Source organism: Chlorocebus sabaeus, chromosome 15, assembly GCF_047675955.1.
Source record: "Chlorocebus sabaeus isolate Y175 chromosome 15, mChlSab1.0.hap1, whole genome shotgun sequence".
NCBI classification, from domain to species: Eukaryota; Metazoa; Chordata; class Mammalia; order Primates; family Cercopithecidae; genus Chlorocebus; species Chlorocebus sabaeus.
Genome location: NC_132918.1, coordinates 374,074 through 393,511, shown reverse-complemented (window position 1 = coordinate 393,511; position 19,438 = coordinate 374,074). Strand labels below are relative to the sequence as shown.

The following is a 19,438-nucleotide window of genomic DNA, read 5'->3' as shown; positions in this document are numbered from 1 at the left end:
TCCAGACCTCCTCCAGGGCTGGCCCAGGAGCAGAAGCTGAGCCCTTGCAGAACAAGGAGGGGTCCTCATCCCTACCTCTATTGCCTGGCAGTTCTCAGAATGGGTGGAGAGGCTTTCCCTGTAGGCTATCAAAAAGCCCCACTGGTCTCTACCACTGGCCTTACCTTCCCACGTCCATCCTCAACCCAGCTCTTCTTGCTCCCCACCTTGGGAAGTCCTCACCTTCTGGGTGGGGGCCTGAGAAACCCTCAGGCTTCTCCTGTGGCAGCTTCTCACAAGGCCTGAGGAGGCTGCCTTGCAAGTCCTTTTCTACCTTCCCTTCTTACCACCACCATCACCCCCATACCCCCCGCCTCCCCTTACACCCATGCAAGCCGCCACTGTTGGGAAATCTGGAGCCTTGTGTGTTTTCTGATAGTTGATGGCTGACCTGATGTTTAGAAAACAGAAACATGAAGCGGCCATCAATCTTTACCACCAAGTCTTGGAGAAAGTGCCAGGTAATTCTGCCCATGGAGACTGCCTGCACCAGTTCCCACTGAGCAAGGGCCACTCTCCCAGAAAAGGGTGGGACCTCTGCCTCCTTCCTGACTGGGCAGAGGAAGCCCCTTCCTCCCTGATTGTTCCAGAGAAGCAGGAAACTGATAAAGACCCAATGGAACGTGCCGGCCCTTCCCGAGTCCAAGGGGCCAGTTCCTGGTCTCAAGGACTTGGCACTGGACCCAGGACAGCATGTCTGTCCCCAAGTCACAGCCAGTGGGGCTCGACACAGTCCCCTTTTGAGGTCACAGCCACTTGGAGAGACTAGAAATTCTCCTCTGTTGTATAGCTTCATTCCCATTCACTGCAGCATAAAACCACCCCTTCTTGCTGGGGAGAGGGGCCAGACCTAAGGCTCAGGTTGGAGCCCTGGCAGGCCCATGGCAGTGTGCCCATAGGCCCAGGAGGTCACCATGGTTAGGAGTATGGGTCCTGGGGCCAGGCTGCCTGGGTCTGAGTCCTGGTCTACCACTTACTGGTTGTGCAACTTTCGGCAAATTATTTATCCATGTCTCAGTGTCCTCATCTGTAAAACAGATACAGTAAGAGTACCTACCTAGGCCGGGAGCGGTGGCTCACGCCTGTAATCCCAGCACTTTGGGAGGCTGAGGTGGGCGGATCACGAGGTCAGGGGATTGAGACCATCCTGGTTAACATGGTGAAACTCTGTCTCTACTAAAAATATTAAAAAATTAGCCGGGCATTGTGGCGGGCACCTGTAGTCCCAGCTTCTCGGGGGGCTGAGGCAGGAGAATGGCATGAACCCGGGAGGCGGAGCTTGCAGTGAGCCAAGATCGTGCCACTGCACTGCAGCCTGGGCAACAGGGCAAGACTCCGTCTCAAAAAAAAAAAAAAAAAAAAAAGATTAGGTACCTACCTAATCTTGCAGTTAATGTATAGGTGAAGCACTTAATACCAGGTACAATATAAGTGCTATATAAGTGTTCGCTGCTATTCTTTATTATTTTTAAGCATTGGTATTATTCTTTACTCAACCCTGGAACTGTTGGAATGTCCCTGCTCAGCCCAGATGAGCAGTGTCTCTTGGCCTCTCCTAGGGGCCCAGCACCCTCATCTGATACAGCTACTGGGCATCTCAGCCTGGAGATTTCTGTCTCTTATTTTAGACAATTTTTTGGTATTGAATAAATTAATCGATCTGCTAAGAAGAAGTGGTAAACTTGAAGACATTCCTGCCTTTTTTGAATTGGCCAAGAAGGTGTCCAGCCGGGTGCCTTTGGAACCAGGGTTCAACTACTGCAGAGGTATCTACTGCTGGTGAGTTGGGTGTGGTGTGTTGAGGGGCAGCTGTGTGCAGGAAGCCCTACTGGCAGATAGGCTAGGCCCTTGCGCTGCACAAAGGGAGCAGAAATTCTGCCTCCAGGACACCCAGGCCCAGCAAGTGAGGGCCCACAGGGGCAGAGGTGGAACCCTTTGGAAGTCGGGGAGAGCCTGCAGCCTCTGGATGGAGGCCAGGTGAGGGCCACTTGGGCAGGCCACTGGCCTGCATCCGACACCCAGGTCCGACGCCTGCGTCTCCTCCAGAGGAACTGGGAAACCAGCGATCCAGCCTCTGCTTTGTGCAGACTCACGAAGTGGCCCTTGTATATCTCTGCCCTGTCTGGGCCTCAGTTTCCCTCACTGATTCTTGGTGTTTTCTCCACTACAGGCACATAGGGCAGCCCAACGAAGCCTTAAAGTTCCTGAACAAGGCACGCAAGGACAGCACTTGGGGCCAGAGCGCCATCTACCACATGGTGCAGATCTGTCTGAATCCAGACAATGAGGTTGTGGGCGGAGAGGCTTTTGAGAACCAGGGGGCCGAGAGCAAGTAAGGGCCCGTGAAGGCAGAGGCGGAACCCTGGGGAAGTTAGAGAGAGCCTGCAGCCTCTGGGTTGGAGCCAGGTGAGGGCCACACGGGCAGGCCACCTGCCTGTGTCTGACACCCAAGTCTAACACCTGCAGCTACACAGAGAAGAAGGAGTTGGAACAGCAGGGCGTGAGCACCGCCGAGAAACTGCTGCATGAGTTTTACCCGAATTCAGCCTCCAGCCAGACCCAGCTGCGGCTGCTGCAGGGCCTCTGCAGGCTGGCCACCAAGGAGAAGGCTAACATGGAGGCTGCACTGGGCAGCTTCATCCAGATAGCGCAGGCTGAGGTGCGGCTGGTGGGGACTGGCGGGCGTGGACAGGTGGCAGGGCCGAGGCTGACCAGGCGGCCAAGGCATGCTGACGTCCATTTCCCACCCGATGTGTAGAAGGACAGTGTCCCTGCCTTGCTGGCCTTGGCACAAGCCTACGTGTTCCTGAAGCAGATCCCCAAGGCACGTATGCAGTTGAAGCGCCTGGCCAAGGCCCCCTGGGTGCTGAGTGAGGCTGAGGACTTGGAGAAGAGCTGGCTCCTGCTGGCCGACATTTACTGCCAGGGCAGCAAGTTTGACCTCGCCTTAGAACTGCTGCGGCGCTGTGTGCGGTACAACAAGGCAAGGAGCCACACACACGGGGGCTGCAGGGTGGCAGAAAGGGTTCTAGGCATTCCAGGAAGGTGCAGCAGGCTTTGCAGGCAGAGGTCCTATGGAATAACTAGTCAGGTAGAGGCAGGCTGAGAGGGGCACATGGGCAACAGACCAGAATAGGAATGAGGATCAAGGGCAATGGACTAGGTAAGAGGAGGTACACAGGGTCGTGTCATGTCCAGAGGAGGGAACACTAAATGACAGAAAAAGATGGGAAAGTTTCAAGGGTTCCAACCTGGAGGGACTTTTGCAGGTCAGAGCAGGCCAGGATTGGGAGTGGCGGAACAGGAGAGCTGCAGGGAAAGGGGTTACACCAGTGTCTGGGGTAGCTGAGAGGAGGGCACACAGTTGGCTCCTTGCAAAGGTTGGGGTACCCCTGAGGTCCCTTGGCAGTTTGGTTTATGGCAGCTCACTTCTGTCCCTTGCCTGCTTCTGGTTCTGGTCCTAGTCCCACCCTGGCCCAGGGAACCAGCAGAGGCTCTAACTGGCTTTCCCCGCAGTCCTGCTACAAGGCCTATGAGTACATGGGCTTCATCATGGAGAAGGAGCAGTCCTACAAGGATGCAGTCACCAACTACAAACTGGCCTGGAAGTACAGTCATCACGCCAACCCTGCCATTGGTAAGGCAACCAGCCAGGGTGCACATGAATGGACGTGGGAGGGAGGTGGGCAGGAGGATCCCCACCATGACCCCAGAACTCAAGGCCTGTACCCTGGCTATTATGAGAACCATAGGGGTTCTCAGGTCACCAGGGTGCCACCATCTATGCTCTCCATGCCCCTGGTAGGCTTCAGACTTGCTTTCAACTGCCTGAAGGACAAGAAATTTGTGGAGGCCATCGAAATCTGCCACGATGTAAGCCAGCAGCCTTGGCGGGGAGGGCCTGGTGTAGTGGTCGGGAACCCTGCCTGATACTGCATACCCATTCTCTGTTCCAGGTCCTCAGGGAGCACCCCAACTACCCCAAGATCAGGGAGGAAATTTTGGAAAAGGCCCGAAGGTCCCTGAGGCCCTAGCTGGGGCCAAGGGGTCTGCAGTAGAAGCCATCAGCCTACTGAAGTTGTGTGGAGGGATGGAAAGTGGGTCAGTGGAGAAGGGATTCAGAAAATGACACATTCTTCCCCATTACTATTGTGTATGTGGTTTATTTTGAATCATGTTTCATCTGACCTAAGGGTCATCCCAAAGCTTTATGTTTTTAAGGCACAAGAAATTTTGCTCTGGGAAGAAAGACATCAACTGGCTTAACTTTTGCTGGGCTCATTGGGTGCTTTCTAACAGACCTTGCTTTTATCCCAGACTCTTTGAGGGGGCAAAGGGGAGCAAAGAGGGGGCTTCTAGTGGAATGGTGGTTGAAAAGGATCCCTTTCAGCTATTTTTCAATGGTTGTTGCCCTTCTCCTGTCTGGTCTCCAGGATCCTGGAGCTAGAGAAGCAATTACTCCTCCCTTCCATGCTACCCTCTGAGTCTGCCTGGCGGTGGGCCCAGGATGCTGTGGGCAGTGTGCCCAGACAGGAGGATCAGCTGCAAAAGGTCCTGTGTGAGAGGGCCTGCAGGGTGCAAGGGCCATTGTCCCACCCTGTCCATGCATTGTTTCCCTTTCCCCTGCCACCTCCCCCCTACTCCCCACCAAGTCCAGCTGGCTTCTCCTGGTCCTTACCAGTTTGGGACAAACCTGACTACCCTCGCCTGGCACAAGGAAATACATTCCAAGAAAAAATAGTTCCCACTTTGGCTTTTACAAAAGACACTGGCCATCTAACATCCTACAGAAACCCTTTTAATGTCTAAGAGGGCAAATGCAGTGGTTCCTATTTAGATGAATAATGTTAACTGCAACTGGCAAGAGGGTGACAGAGGGCACCTTTGCTGTGCTCCCAATACCACTCTTCCTTGATGTCATTAAGGATGCCAATAATGGGACAGTCTGGCCTCAGGACAGTCAGGAAGCCTAGGATCTCCGAATGTGGACTTCCCAGGTCCCTTCCCCTCTCTGGGTCTTAGTGTCCCCATCTGTGGCAGGAAATTAGATGTCTCCCAAATCATGGCACAACTCTCTGCCAGTGATATACAGCAAACATTTTAAAGTTTAATAACGGTATGCTTACACATCATTTTTACATAGAAAACCAAGTAGCACAACAAAGTCAGGAATTTACGGGTGCTGTTCCATGGGATGGGTTTAACTTTTAAGCATACTGATATATTTGGAGAAAAATTATTTAGAGTAAGTAGAATGCAGATATGGGCAGAGTTTTCAAGAGCAGTTGTCCAGTGACTAAGGTTTGGGAACAGTGGACAGAGAAGGGTCCCTTTGGAACAGTGTAACTCGGATGGCTGCTGGGCCTCGTTTTTATAACACACTGCTGATCACATGTATGGTTTGTTGATAGAAGCTGGGGATCTGGAATGCTTTCCCCAGGTTACTACCATCTTTCCTATGGGAAAACCCAGTCCCCTTTCTGTGATCTGCTTTACAACCCAGTTTTGTTGGGACAGGTTTGTTGACAGGTCTATCTATATGGAGAATGATCCTGTAAAGGGATTGTGTATTAATCATGTTTTTGCTGTAAAACCTAGATTGTCTTCATTTATCTAAAAACAAAGAAACAAAAACTAAGAACCCTGTGGCCCTAGATGGGACTAGGCAGGCCTCCGTCCAGCCATGGGCTGAGTCCATGGGGCGGAAGCCTTTGGGGCTTCCTGCTGGAGTACTGGAGCTGAGGGGTGCCACCCAGACCACCAGGCCAGTCAGAGTGACCCTGAGAGCCCTTGGAAGAACCCAGGTTTTGGATTGTGCATGCTGAAGTAATCTCTACAAAAGGGTCTCCAGGCACCAGTGAAGAAGAGACAGGACAACTTAGTGGACCGGGGCACTTTACCCTGAGAAGACAAAGGCCTAGCTATTCCTAGCTAAGCTGGTTACAGGGACATACTGCCCCACCACAGGCCAGATTCCAAAGCATGAGTCCTCTAATGGCACTGATAGAGCCATGTGGTCATGTCCATGCATGTCCAGAGGCAAGAGACAGATACCTAAAGGGTGACAGGACAGGCAAAAAAGAAAGGATTAAAACATACAGAGAAAGAATGGCAGAAACATGAAAATTGATGCAAGTTGCAAACGTACACAGGACTTGCATGTTCCAGGCACTCTTTAAGGGCTTTGTAAATATGAACTAAACAAGCTTATGAGGTGAGTAGTGTCATTATTTGCATGCAGTATCGAGGACACCCAGGCACAGAGGGAGTAATTTGCATAAATCACCTCACTAGGTAGTAGAAAATCCAAGATTCAAGCCCAGCATTCTGGCTCTGTGCTCTTAACAGTCAAGCCAAAGAGATGAGTGAGCCCAGTATAGACCAAGGCCGGGAATTAGAGCAAGGAAACCCAAATCAGTTCTCCTCTGGCAGTTCCTCCTTCCAGCTCTTGTACAAATCACTATCATTCCTAAGGGGGAAGTCAATCTTTCTCAGGCCTCCAGACTGGGGCTCCCCAGAGCAGGGTGTGGCCTACTCCTCTGGCCTGCAGCCCAGCTGAGCTGCCAGGGACAGGTCAGACAGGTCTGGCTGGTGCAGATGGATGAGGTTCTGCAGCTTCCCCCCTGCCCTTCCCGCTGACCCCCTGGCTCAAGTCCTCATGGACCACAGCCGCTGTGTAAGGCCATCACCAGGCCTTGACCAGGCACATCCCCTTGCCCTGCCTCCATCCAGGTTGGTGAATTCACCCTCAGGACAAGGCCTCAGCTCAGTGTGGGTGTGTAGGAAGAAGGGTGCCCTCAACCATCCCCAGCAGATAGCCCCACGTCAGAAGACCCTGCTGCTGCTCCTCCCCACCACCCCAGGTCACCACTGTAGAGGAACAGGTTAATCCAAAGGAAAAAGTGCTCTGCCTGGTCAGCCTCTCAGCTGGCTTCCTGCCTCCAACTTGACTGGCTTGCCTGGAAAGAGGCCCAATATGCTGGGTGTGCCTACTTCTACCCCCCAACACAGCCTGTGTCCATACTGCCCTCTGCAGGGCTTGTCCCCCCATCCCCACTTCCCCTGAGGGTGTACCCCTGCTTCCCACCCCAGAAATACAGACCACATTGTTAAAAATAAAGCCTCTTTATTGGTACCTGTAAGCTCAGGTACAAGGTGTTCCCATAAGCACACAGGCTGGCAAGGCCTCCTGGGCAAGGGGGCAGGCCCAGAGCCTGCGTTTCTTGGCACTGACACAGAAATGGAATAAATTATAGTTTTGACCCTCAGGGACAATGTAGAAAGTATGATGCAAAATTAAACATTAGCAAACAAAGGGTATAAAAGCCCTCAGGAGCCACCCCTCACCAACTGGCCTCAGGGCATGGGCAGGTGGGCCAGGCCAAAGTGCAGTGCCCAGAAAGCCCTGAGATAATATTCTGGGGCATGGTTCGCGCCCGAGGTAGGCCCTTTGCCCTCTCTGGGCCTCCTGTTTCCTCCCCTCTCCTACATCCCTGGGCCTGGAATAAAGGCTACGGCCTTTGGGGAAGGGGAAGATGGAACAGAGGGCAGGAAGTGGAGGGGGCAGGGTGGGGCAGAAGGGAGTTTTGGTCACAGCTGGTTAGCCCAGCCTCTCCCCCTGCCTAGATGATGTCCTTGGCCAGCACCTGCCTGCATAGCCATCCAGGAGCCAGGCAGCAAACATAGATCATAGAGCTCAAATCCACACCCAGTCTGCACCAAAGCCCAGGCAGGGCAAGGTGTAAGACTACAAGGCAAAAGTGGCTCCTTGAGGGCCTGTACCCACCCCACCCTGGCACTACCCACCAGCCAGAGGTGCAACCAAAGCCTCCTCATCTCCAAATAAATTATGGAAATAAATTATAGTCTTCACAGTCCAGAGGATTTAGCCACCCATGGGTCTAGGGCTCAGCATGGCAGAAGCCACCTGATGTCAGCCCTGTCTCACCGTCTTTGGGCTAAGGAACATCATGCAAAGACCGAAAAGTGGTCTGCCAAGCTCCAGAGGAGCCACATTTTCTCCTCTTCCAGGCTCACATTGTGGAGATGGAAGAGCAAACTGTGGGTGTTGGGGTCTGGGCAGCTGAAACGGGAAGCCCCTCCCCCCCAATCCTCTCTTTAGCACAGAAAAGTTAAAACAAATAAATAAATCCAGAGAACTGTATGAAAACCAGGAGTGTGCGCATGGCACCTGTGAGTGAGCCAGCCAGTGGGAGACTGTTACAGAGACTCTGGGGAGCCCCACAATTACAAGAAAGCAGCAACAGGTCCCTTGGGGCTGGGAAAAGGCATCTTGGTCCTCACACCAGCACAGGCTCCATTAGAGATGCTGGGACAGTGTCCTCAAACTGGCTGTCGATAAAGGGATCTAGGGCTTCGGCGACTGGCTCGGAGAAGCCCATGAGGGACTCCAGGAAGCAACTGCCGGCATCCCCAGGTGGAGAGAGGCCAGGCAGGGGGAAGTGAGGTGCCTCGATGTGGTCCAGGCTGTCAGACACCTTCTGTGATGCGTAGTGAGGCCCCAGACTATAATCTGGCAGAGCCTGGAGTAACTCAAAGGAGTCACAAGAAGACAAGCTGAGATCCACTGAGCTACTCTGGCCAGCGTCCATGCTGGGTGGCACTAAGTTGCCAGGAAGGCTGCCTTCTCTTGACCCTTCAAGGCTACCATTTAGGAAGCAGCTGGCATCGAGGTTGGCATTTTCATCCAGGATGCCCGATGTGAAGCTACAGCCAGAATAGCTATGGGTCCAGCTGGCCAGGCCACCAGGGTCACTAGTACCAAAGATGTCAGCTGGATGGAAGCAGCTGAGGTTGTCCAGGTTCCCCACACTCCCTTCCTCCTCTTCCTCCTCCTCCCCGCCGAGGTCAGAGTCACTGAAACTCAGGATCCGTGCCAGGCTGTCATCATCAACGCCAGGCTGGAAGCCAGGGCCAGGCAGGCCTGGGTGGGTAGGGCCATCAGGAGCCTCACTAATGCCTGATGCTGAGGAAGATGCCGTGGAAGAATCAGTCATGTCGCTGCTGCAGCTGTTGTCTCCCAGCTCATTGTTCATGGGGGGCTTGGCCAGTGGGAAAGCAGGGACCAGGGCCTGCTCACCAGGGCTGGGTGGGCTGCCCTGGGCAGGGGCCTCTAGCTCCCTAAAGCTCTCAGCCTCCTGTTCCAGCTGCAGGCGGGTGAGTGTGTGGATGAAATGGGTCTGAACTCTCGCCTGATTGAATTCCACACGGCCCAGGGGGTTCTCACAGCCGTCCCTGCAGCAGCCACAGGGGAATGCTGTGTGGTCCATCTGCACAGAAAGTAGAGGTACAAGTGAGGATCACTGTGGAGTGCAAAGAAGTCCCCATGCTCAGGCTCCCCATCCCAGCCCAGTCCAGCCACCACACCTGACACTTGATGCCTGCTAGGCTGCAGCTGCAGGTCTCAGGGTCGCAGATCCTATCGCAGTGACAGCCACAATCCTCCCGGGATTGGCGCAGTGCCTGCAGCTCCCGCTTCTCCTCCCGATCGATCCTTCGCACGCCCGAAGCCCTCAGCAGAGCTCGACGTCGCCGGGCTGGGTAGGGCTGTAGGAAGCTCACTTCTTCCAACCGGCCACCTGCCACAGCGACTGCCAAGTCCTCCTCCACAGAGGCGTCATCAATGGCATCCACCGCAGGTGGTAGCCCTGCCTCTGCCTTGGGTACCCCGGCTGCCGAAAGCTGCATCCACAGGAAAGAGGTATGTGAGAGGTACAGACGTGGACATGGGCTTAGCCCTACTGTCACTAGACAAACCCTCCCCATGTGCTTGCCCTCCCACTACTCGTGCTTAATCTGTGATGGGCACTGTGTGTACAACAGTGAACAGGACAGCCAAGAATACAGTCCTCAGGGCATTTGGAAAAAAAAGAAAAAGATATCCTACTCATGGCATTCCCTAGATCATGAACAGACTCCCTTTCCTAACCAGACAGATACGCACCCCCCTAATTCATATCAGCTTCACATCCCCCTCTCCAAAAAGTTCAAGTTCAGATTCAGGTATCATGCCCCCAGCCCCTGCAGCAAATAGACACAAGCCCTCCTCTGTGCCTCCTGTTTGCAGGCAACCCAGGCAACAGACTCCAATCAAGTCAATCACTAGGCCCACAGGCCTGCTTCCCCATATACATAATGAGCAAGTCTGCACCCACCCCTGGTACACCCACCCCTCAAGGTTAGGACTCCAGGAACTGCCTTAGGAGGTGGGCCACGGAGAGGGCTCTCTCTACCTTCCACTGCAGCATCTCCAACTTCTCCTCTTTCAAGCGCTGGCGGAGCTTCTCGTGCCGTGCACGGGCTTGCTCCTGTGCAAACTCAGCCAAAGAGAAGCGGCGGCAGGCACTGTGGCGAGGGGCCATACCCAGCGTACAGCCACCACGGCTGGGCACACTGGTGAAGCCCTGGCAACGGGGGAAGTAGAAGACGGTGATCCCATCAAAGGCTACACGGCCTGGGCGCTCCCGGCGAGCCCGCTTCAGGATAGACAGGGCTGGAAAGCAGGCAAAGATGCTGGGAATTAGTTTTCAGTGAGGCACAACACACCTCCAGGAAGATCATGCCAGACTGCCCTCCCGCCTCCCACCTTCCCCCTCCTCCCTCTCCGCCCACTTTGAAAAAAGAAATGTGAATTTAGGAGCCTGTGTGGCTGGGACTGGATCAGCTGAAACTGTACATCACACCCATGTCAGCACTGGCTTATTGTTATTTTCCAGTTTAAATGACAGTATTTGTAAGATTAAACATCTTTGCTATGTTTATTAGCCATGTACAGGTCCTTTGTACGGTTTTCTATTGTTTTTTATTGATCTGTAGGATTTCTGTGTTCTGCAACAGGCTTAAAAAGGCTTTCCCTTTACAAGTTAATGTTTATTGATTAGTAAGCTACGTACTGGTATTTTCATTAGGTTGAACCATAATAAATTACCATGTAATGGTGAAATATTGGAAATTCCATATATTTCAACTTACTGTATTAATTTTATACCCAGCTACCAGAGGGAATTCCCTTCTAAAAGGTTTTCTGTTTATACTGTTAGATCACATGTGCTAAAAATGATATTCTTTTTATGTGTAATGCACAGATATACATACAGTACATAAAAAGGTAAACAGCACATCTATTGTATTAAAATTTCATGGTGGGGGGGGAAATTAAGGAGAAAATGTCTTAATAGGCTTCCTGGGGAACAATAATGAAAAATAAGGTCCAGAAACACTGCTCTAGGGCCACGTTCGTCAGTCTGGAATCACAATTATGCAAGCTTGAAAACAACCAGGAAAAACCCCTTTTCACTATGTTCAGGCAAAATGGACAGCATTTTGACAGGAGAGGGACCGGCTTGACAGGCCCCATGGCAGAGAAGCAGGGGGCGGGCGGGGAACTCCAGCAGTTCCATTTGTAGGAGGGTAGGGTGCTCATTGGAGAAACGAAACTGGAACAGAAGGGAGGGGCCAGACCGGGAAGGCCCTGAGGGCACTCTGCAGAACTGCATCCTGGATGTCATTACTCCCAAGGTCAAAGGTGAATTAGCTGGGCTCAGGTGCCCCTGGACAGTGGGCACTGAGTGACCACTATATCACAGCTCGTGAGAGCTACCTCCAAGGGGACGTGACCTCCAGAGGCCAAAGGCATTTTGTCAAGGACCTCTAAATTTCATCTTTCAGGAAGAAAGGCAGGTGATGGAATTCCCAGGGGAGGGAGGACTCACGGGTGAAACTTCTGGGGCCACAGAAGTCACGGTCAGGCAGGGGCATCTGATCCCAGGGGCCTTCCTCCTCTGAGTCCCAGGCACGGGAGACAGAAGAGCTTGAGCTTGGGGAACAGGAGCGAGATTGGCACCCGGAGGAAGAGGAAGAGGAGGAGGAGGAGACCAAGGAGTTGTCCTCATCCAGCTGGTCAAATTTCCTCTTCAACAGCCCAGTCATGGTGGTGCCGGAGGTGCTCTGGGGTCTGGGGACAGACAGCCTGGAGTGGGAATGAGAAAGCTCTAAGTGGCAGGCAGGCAACAGCAGGTGGGCTTCCAGCCAGGGTCATCATCCCTCCCACTGACCTTCCAAGGCGTCCCAGAAACTGGCCTCTGCCCTCCAGCCCTGCCTGTGGAGCGCTGTGTGGTGGAGGGCAGTCTCCAGGAGGATCTCTGCACAAGACACAGCACCTCCCTCCCTCCAAACTAATGTTCAAATCCACGGCCTGATGCTTCCAACTCCCACCTCTGCCCAAAGCCTTCCCAAGCACTAGGTACCTTCCCCACCACCTCCTACAACACACACACGCGCGCGCGCGCACACACACACACACACGCATCCACACCAACAGGGGAAGGAGGGAGACAGACCAACAGATGGACTGACAGACCTCAGCCTGGTCTCACTCATTCCCCGACAGGAATCCTAGGGGCTGACTCACAGGCTGGGTGATTCACACAGCTCGCATCTGTGTGCCTGTGTGTGTGTATGTGTGTGTGTGTGTACGCCCTCCAGCCCGCACAGCCCGCACGGCCATGGTATGGTGGCTCTGCTTCCTCCTCCTCCTCCAGCACACCCACACAGGCACGCCACCCTGCACATAGGCAGGGCTGCGGGCCCTTGCTCCAGGCTAGCCAGGCATTCTGGGGAACAGGCTGGCTTTGACGTTGGCCTCCACTCCTAGACGGAGTAGTTTCTGAGCCCTTCCCCTCCCGGTGTGGGAGCTTCTCAGACTTTCCCTTAGAAACCCCCGCTCCACCGTCAAGAAGTCTCCTGCCTCCAGGCCTGTGTGACCACAGCCACTCAGGCTGTCTCTTTAATATCCCATTTGATCCTAATGTCCAAAGTCTCTCCTGTCTGTGGCTTCGTGACATGGAGCACCCCACAACACAACACTGCCTCCCGTGTGAGAGTCTCAGCCTTCAGCAGAAGTATAACCAGAGACTCCCACAGCTGGCTGGCCTTCTCCAAGCAGAAGAGACTTGGGGCTCCTTCCCTGGAATGCTTCAGCGAATAATGGCCCTTCCCAAGGTCTGGCAAGCCCCAGAAGACTCAATCCCAAACGCTGAGTACAGCTACCTTGTGTCTGTTGCTCCAGCTGGGCCTTCGGGGAGGTCACCAGAGGGAAAGGGAAAGGAAGTTGAAGCTGAGGCCGAGGCCCCAGTGCTGAGGAACCCTTCCCCCACTGCCATCACAGGAAATGAGAGAGAACAGGAAAAACCAACCAGAAGGCTGTCTTGGTCTCCTCTACTCAGGTGCCCTTTCCAAGCACTCCTTCCCCCTCTGCCCAGCCACCTACGAAGTCCCCGAATCCTGTAGGGTTTGCTGTCAGCCTTACTAACTGGATAATGTTTACCCCAGGGTCAGCCTCCCCTAGGCAAGCGTGAGAGAAGCAAGAAAATCTCCCTCCCTGGCCAATCCCCCACCCTGGGCCTGGGGGAAGAAGACTCACAGATGTTTCCGGGGGCTTCTCCGTGGGTAGTTTCTCAGGCTTGGCACCCCCCTCGCAGGGTCAAACCACAAACAAAAACAACCCAGCTCCCAGCTGACCTGCAGGCTCTCCCAGGAGGTGGGGGATTCATGACCCAGAGGCAGGCATACACACGTGTACACACATGCACAGACCACACGGAAGCACACATATGGACAAACACCACCCACACATCCTGTCCCCATTGCATCCTGCCAAGAGACCCCATCCTTTCCCAGGTTCCAGATGCCATCTACAGGGCCCTGAATGCCTCCTTCACCACACATCCAGCCTGAGATCCCCCAGGACCCACTGCCCACTTGGTGTCTCCGCCCAGCCATCCCCTAGAAACATAAAATTCTGCAGGCCCCAAATCGAACCCCTTGTCTCTGTTCCCCACCCCCCATGCCATCTGTTCCTCTTCCTGTGCTCCCTATCTCAGTAACAGCCCCACCACCCACCCAGCACTCAAGCCAGAAACCTGCAGTCATCCTCAACTCCTTCCTCTCTCTCCCTCCATCTACATCCAGGCACCCCATGCCTGGGAGTTCACGTAAATCCATTTAATCCACACAAAGCCAGGGACAGACCCAGTAGGTATAATGGAGGCCACGTGGCATAGTGTTAAGAACTTCGGCTCCAGAACCAGACTACCCGCGTTTGAACTCTGGCTCCACTATTAATTGGCTGGGTAATCCTGGGCAAGTTCCTTAACCTCTCTGTGCCTCCAATTCTTTGTCTTAAGACCTCATAGGGTTGGGAGGTTGAGAAGCATCAATACATGTCACATGTTCTTAGATTAGTGATAAGTGCTCAGTGAATGTGTTATTCCACACTGAAAAAAAAATAAAAAAAAAAGAGCTCCAGCTCCTGGATGCACATGACACAGATGCATCTCACAGACATCATGCCGAGTGAAAGAAGCCAGACACAAGATATACGCAAATGTTCAAAAAAAAGGCAGAACTACTCCGTGATGATATAAGTCAGAGCAGTGGTTCCCCAGGGGAGGGAGAAGGACACCCTGGAGAGAGTCATGAGGGAAATTTTCTGGGGTCGGGGATAGGAAGCTGGGGGACCTGTAAAAGTTCTATGTTCATCTGCATGGTGGTTACATGGAACTCTAAAATTGTAAACATTCATCTTATGGACACATAAGATTTATATACTTACGCATTTAGGTTACTATCAATTTAAAATGTTACTAACCTTAACATGTCTCTGTCCCCACAGCAGCTACCCCATGTCCCTCTGCTCCTGCCCTCTTTCCCCAGCCATTCTTGATCCTACAGCCAGAATGACCTTCTTAAACCACACATTTACCTGCCACTGCCACACCTAGAACCACTCGATAGCCTCTATAGCTCCCCTTGGGGAAGCTTGACATTAAGATCAAGTCCAGAATTCAAGAAGCTGAAGCTGACCTGGCCACTGCTTCCCTCTCCCCACCTTGCTCTCTATACTCCAGCTGAACTTGCAGTTCCCACAGTGGCGCTCACCTCCTGGCCTCTGCAAAGCTGGAACAACCCAGCCTCATTCCCTTTCAGAAAATCATCTTTCGAGGGGCCTCCTGAATCTCCTACTCCTTCCTCCTGCCTCTCTGCGCTCCTGCTAGGGACTGAATATTTGTATCCTATCAAAATTCTTATGTTGAGACTGAATCCCCAGTGTGACAGTATTTGGAGGTGGGCCTTTGGGGGGTAATCAGGCCATGAATGATACCTTATTAGCACCTTTAAAAGAAGTGACACAAAAGAGATAGTCTCCCTCTCCAACATGTGAGCTCAGACCCAGCATGAAGGTGTGCATCTGCAAGCCAAGAAGAGGGACTTCATCAGGCTGACTGGAGCCTTGATCTTGGATTTTGCAGCCTCCCAAAGTGTGAAAAATAAATCTTTTGTTTAAGCCACCCAGTCTGTGGACTTTCTATTACAGCAGCCCAAAGTAAAACAGCTCCCAAAAACCCTGGTATTTCCCCATCACAGACTTTATCTGATCAGACTGCAGGGGCCTCATTGCTCATCTGCCTCACGCTGAGGGCATCTCTGTCTGGCTGCCCCGTGCCCATGTCTAGGACAGAGTCTGGCATAGAGAGGGCACCTGATAATACCAGAGGTAAGCAGAGTAGCCCTGCATATCGGGTACAGACCCAATTGCACAGGCAATCTTACGCACATGAGGTTGCTGAGGGCGACTGGTCACTGTGACCTTCTCCTGCTCCTGTCACAGTTAATTTAAGAGGGGCAGGAGGAGAATCACATGTCTATCCCCCAGCTGTGCCAGAGGGTACAAGCAAGAATGGTGCTCAAAAGGGGTGGCTCTGAGGGCAAGAGAGGGAAGCTCAGGCTGCAGGCAGGTGCCAATGTACGCAATCCCAGGAGGCTCCCCGGTTCCCCAAGAGGTAACAGATGGAGAGAGATGTCAGGAAAGCAGGCTCAGCCACACACTGCGGCTCTGCCTAAGGGATGTCCACAGAAAGAGAACTTAAGGTGAGGAGGTTATGACCTCCAAGCCTACAGACAGGGGAACAGAGACACAGGGAAGCTACAGTCATGCTGCAGGTTCTAGTGATGAACAATCCCTTCCAAATCTGCAGCGCAGGAATGAAATGAGAAATTGCCTCCTCCCTGATACTCCTCTGGAGAGGCGGGGGAAGTGCCCCTGGTTCTCGTGTTCCTCTGTTCCACGTGGGAATCCAGAGGCTAAGAGGCAGAGGCAGGACATGAGACAAAAAGACTGAGCCAGAGACAAGGAGAGGCCAAGAGGGAACGAAAGATAGTGAGAATCTAAGAAAAGTGTCAGACAGTGAGTCAGAGGTGGGGGGAGGGGCCCTCAGCAGCTACCCAGGAATCAAGATTCTGACCGTGGCAGTGTTCCCAGGGTGAGCACAGCCCCCTCCCTAGGGTCCTGGAGGAAGGAAAAGCAGTTCCCAGGAGCTGGCTTGGACAGAAATACCACACCGCCGAGGAACCCCAGAGACAGGCCCTGAATCAGAGAGCCAGGCTTCTTCTGGGATCTGAGCCCTGACAATCGGGCAGCCCTCCTGCCACCACACACAGGCACTGATAACCCCCCACTCAACTGGCCACAGTTACCCACACACTCAGGTCACACTGTGCGAATCCAGGAAAGGCCACCTCACCCCTGGGCACCAAGCAACCAAGGGCTGTTTTCGAGAAGTGGGGGCGGGGCTTGAAAAAGTCACAGCAACTCCTCTGTCCACCTCGGCAGTCCCACCAGTGCCCCAGGCCTCAGCCCAAGCCAGTCTTAGGGAGGGGGCACCTTTAGCTGCCTCCATCCCCCTTCAGGAATCTGAAGAATGTGTCCTTTAACCTCTGAGCCCCAGGCCTTGGCCAGTCCCCCCAAAACACTTGGGGTCACATGACCCCCGTCCCTCAGGAACAACTTCCTGGGAGAAGGGGAGGGCACCTCCCAGCACCTCTAGTCCCCACTGAAAAACCAGCCTGGGTGGCCCAGAGAGGACAGACCGAAAGCCTTGGCACTTCCTCCCCAAGCATCCCTCTGAAGGAGAGCTGGGGGAGGGGATGGCTCCTCGGCTTTGGCCTTCAGGACCTGGCACTGGATAGGTGCCAAATGTATGCTGGCTACATGAGGCACTTGTTCCTGCAGAAGGGACATTGCACCTGACAATGACTGCCTCCACCTAAGACGGGCCTTCTTCCCTCTCTTTCATTCATTCATTCAACAAATAGGCACCAAGCTCAACAAACACGTGCCAAGCACTGTGGCAGGCACTCGCGCATGCAGGGAGCAAGACTTACAACTGCTGCCCTCTTGAAGCTCTGAGTTGAGCAGGGAGGACAAATAGAGTGGGGTGCTGGGATGGAGGGTCTGAAGGGTGGGACAGGGTACGGCTGGGGTGAAGGTAGGTCTCTTTGAGGAAGGAAAGTAGGCAGAGCTCCAGACAGGGACTCCGCATGGGTAAGGAACAGGAGGAGGGACCAGGAGAGTGATCGGAGGAGGGGCAGCCCGCGAGGCTGATCCTGGGCTCCAGGGCAGGCTTTAGCTCGAGGGCACGGCAAGCCACAGAGGGCTTAACTAGGGAGTGACAATGCCAGATCTGCATTTTAAAAACGTGGCTCAGCACCGGGAGTGGAGGGGGTGTGACCGGTTGGAGGTGCTGCCAGGGCCAGGTGAGAGGACAGGTCAAGGGCAAAGGAGAAAGGCAGACACTGGGATGTGGTGCAAGAAGAGGGCAGGGCTGTCAAGGATTTGGGTCGGGGGAGGTGATGAGTTCCTCTCCAAAAGGATTGAGACTTCTGGGTGGAGGCGCTGGGTGGGCAGCAGGAGACGGGGAGGGACTCTGGTGTCAGGAGTGTGGGCTACGGCTGTGTGTGGTTGTGCCAGGAGCGGGAGTGACTAAGTGTGTGACTACGGCTGTGGTGTGGGCATCTCCACGGTGCGTGCCTGTGAATGGGCCCCGGGGAGGAGAAACTGAGGAAGGGGAGGAAGTACGTGCTGCGGAAGGAGGAGAAGTGCGTGGGAGAGAGTCTACGTGTGCCTGCGGGTGGCCGGTGTAGCTGCGCCCGTGACTCACAGCAGCGGCCTCTGGAGTGACGGCGACTGACAAACAGGTGAGCCTACGACACAGTCCCTCCCTCCTCCCTCCCGGGCCCGTGACTCACCGCGCCTCCCTGTTCGCTCATCCCTCCCTCCCTGACTCCCGCCGGCCGGGGGCGCCCGGCACACGCCGCAGCTCCCGCAGCCTCCCCGAGGGGGGAGCCCGAGGAGGAAGGCGACAGATGTCACCTGCTCCGGCCACGCGAGGAACTTCTGAAAAGTTCTCAGGCAACTGGGTCAAAAGGAAACTCGCCCGCGGACGCACGCCCCCGTCGCCTTGCCGCTCGCGCGCAAGCCCGGCTCCGTCCCCACTCGCGCAGAGCTCGGGGAGCCGTGGCTTCTCTCGGGGTTACCGCGGCGGGCGGGGGAGGGGAGCACAAAACCTGCGACTCCCGCCGGCCGGACCCCGGCCCCCGACTCCGGCCGCCGCACGCCGCCAAAGCCGGGCAGCTCCCGCCCCCGCGCCCGCTCAGGGTGCCGAGGAGAGAACCGCAGGCGGCAGGCGCGGCTGAACGCCCCCTCCCCAAAGCCCCGTCCTGCCGGGCCCAAGGCCCTTCGGCGCTCACCTGCAATCCGGACGCTCGCGGAGGACAACGACGCCACCCGCGTCCCGGCGGGGGGCGCCCCCAGCGCCGCGACTCTGTGCGCTCGGCCCGGCAGCCGTCGGTCCAGCCGCCCCTGGCTCTGCGCGTCCGGCAGCGGCGGCGGCGGCGGGAGACTGGCTGCGCCCAGCCCCGCCCGCCGCTCCGCCCTCCTCGTCAGTGGAAAACTCCGGGGCTCACTGCGCTGACGCACGCCGGGCCCCCAGCCAGGCCGCCTGGCAGCCCCGCCCCGGAGGCGCCGCCTCCTCCCCCGCCTGGAGCCTGGCGCGGCGGCCTGGGGGCCTCCCTGCGGACTCTGACCCGGCGGCTGCGCCTCCGCCGCTCTCCGCCCCCAGCCCTCTCCCGCCAGCGCCCTCCCCGCCCCGCTTCCAGCACCGTCCCTAAAGGCGCGGACGACTCAAGCTGGCAGAGCCGGGAGTAGAGATCCCCCTCGCCCCGCCGCCCCAGCTTACAGATGGGTAGACTGAGGCCGGGAGCAAGGCCAGGGGCTAGACAGTGGCACAGCCGACGTCTCCCGTACGCTCTCCACCCCCACCCCTCTAGAGGGAGCTTATTAGATTCCAATCTAAACGTTCCCTCCTCCGCCCCCAACCTACCACCCACCCCCAGATCCGTCGGAAAAGTAAACTGTGGCTGGAGAGGAATCTGGGGTGTGTGGGGAGCGGGGAGGCGGGGAGCGGGAAGGATGGATGTCATAGTGGGCCTGAACTTCACGCCTGCCCACGGGCCAAGAGACCCTTCCCTGCAGAAGTTCCAA

General features: G+C 55.1%; 2 protein-coding genes and 1 long non-coding RNA gene across 10 annotated transcripts in view; 2 read left to right on the top strand and 1 right to left on the bottom strand.

Moving 5' to 3' along the window:
* Positions 1–4,185, top strand: part of TTC21A (tetratricopeptide repeat domain 21A) — a 31,585-nt gene extending 27,400 nt beyond the window's left edge. For 4 of the 6 annotated variants that reach the window (XM_007971723.3, XM_073023350.1, XM_073023349.1 and 1 more), the window contains 8 exons: positions 419–500; positions 1,668–1,818; positions 2,210–2,371; positions 2,506–2,698; positions 2,798–3,022; positions 3,556–3,676; positions 3,845–3,912; positions 3,996–4,185. In XM_007971723.3, the coding sequence (XP_007969914.3) occupies positions 419–500; positions 1,668–1,818; positions 2,210–2,371; positions 2,506–2,698; positions 2,798–3,022; positions 3,556–3,676; positions 3,845–3,912; positions 3,996–4,073 (1,080 nt within the window). In that variant the 3' untranslated portion in view covers positions 4,074–4,185. Of the gene's footprint in view, positions 1–418; positions 501–1,667; positions 1,819–2,209; positions 2,372–2,505; positions 2,699–2,797; positions 3,023–3,503; positions 3,677–3,844; positions 3,913–3,995 lie in introns of those variants that run through there. The other 2 variants (XM_073023346.1, XM_073023347.1) reach the window with 2 other exon arrangements.
* A 941-nt stretch (positions 4,186–5,126) lies between these two features.
* On the bottom strand, positions 5,127–18,807 carry CSRNP1 (cysteine and serine rich nuclear protein 1). 2 transcript variants are annotated; one of them, XM_007971715.3, is made up of 5 exons: positions 18,646–18,807; positions 11,772–12,028; positions 10,293–10,552; positions 9,427–9,741; positions 5,127–9,329 (listed from the first exon to the last, which is right to left on the bottom strand). In XM_007971715.3, the coding sequence occupies exons 2-5, from the start codon at positions 11,986–11,988 to the stop codon at positions 8,340–8,342; spliced, it is 1,782 nt and encodes a 593-aa protein (XP_007969906.3). In that variant the 5' UTR covers positions 11,989–12,028; positions 18,646–18,807; the 3' UTR covers positions 5,127–8,339. The 2 variants fall into 2 exon arrangements, with proteins under 2 accessions (XP_007969906.3, XP_007969905.3); XM_007971714.3 differs by lacking the exon at positions 18,646–18,807 and adding an exon at positions 13,108–13,877.
* Positions 17,542–19,438, top strand: part of LOC140713458 (uncharacterized) — a 32,585-nt gene continuing 30,688 nt past the window's right edge. The window contains exons 1-2 of one of the 2 annotated variants that reach the window (XR_012095531.1): positions 17,542–17,652; positions 17,867–18,093. This is a non-coding gene — a long non-coding RNA (uncharacterized lncRNA). Of the gene's footprint in view, positions 17,653–17,835; positions 18,094–19,438 lie in introns of those variants that run through there. The other variant, XR_012095530.1, reaches the window with a different exon arrangement.

Excerpts from the sequence above, each read along its gene's own strand:
- CSRNP1 (XM_007971714.3), bottom strand. The coding sequence starts at position 13,220 with ATGGCAGTGGGGGAAGGGTTCCTCAGCACTGGGGCCTCGGCCTCAGCT. Across the intron at positions 10,553-11,771 it reads TGGCCCCAGAAGTTTCACCC|CCCTGTCTATCCTGAAGCGG; the intron begins GTGAGTCCTCCC and ends CCTGCTTTCCAG. Across the intron at positions 9,742-10,292 it reads TGGAGATGCTGCAGTGGAAG|CTTTCGGCAGCCGGGGTACC; the intron begins GTAGAGAGAGCC and ends CTGTGGATGCAG.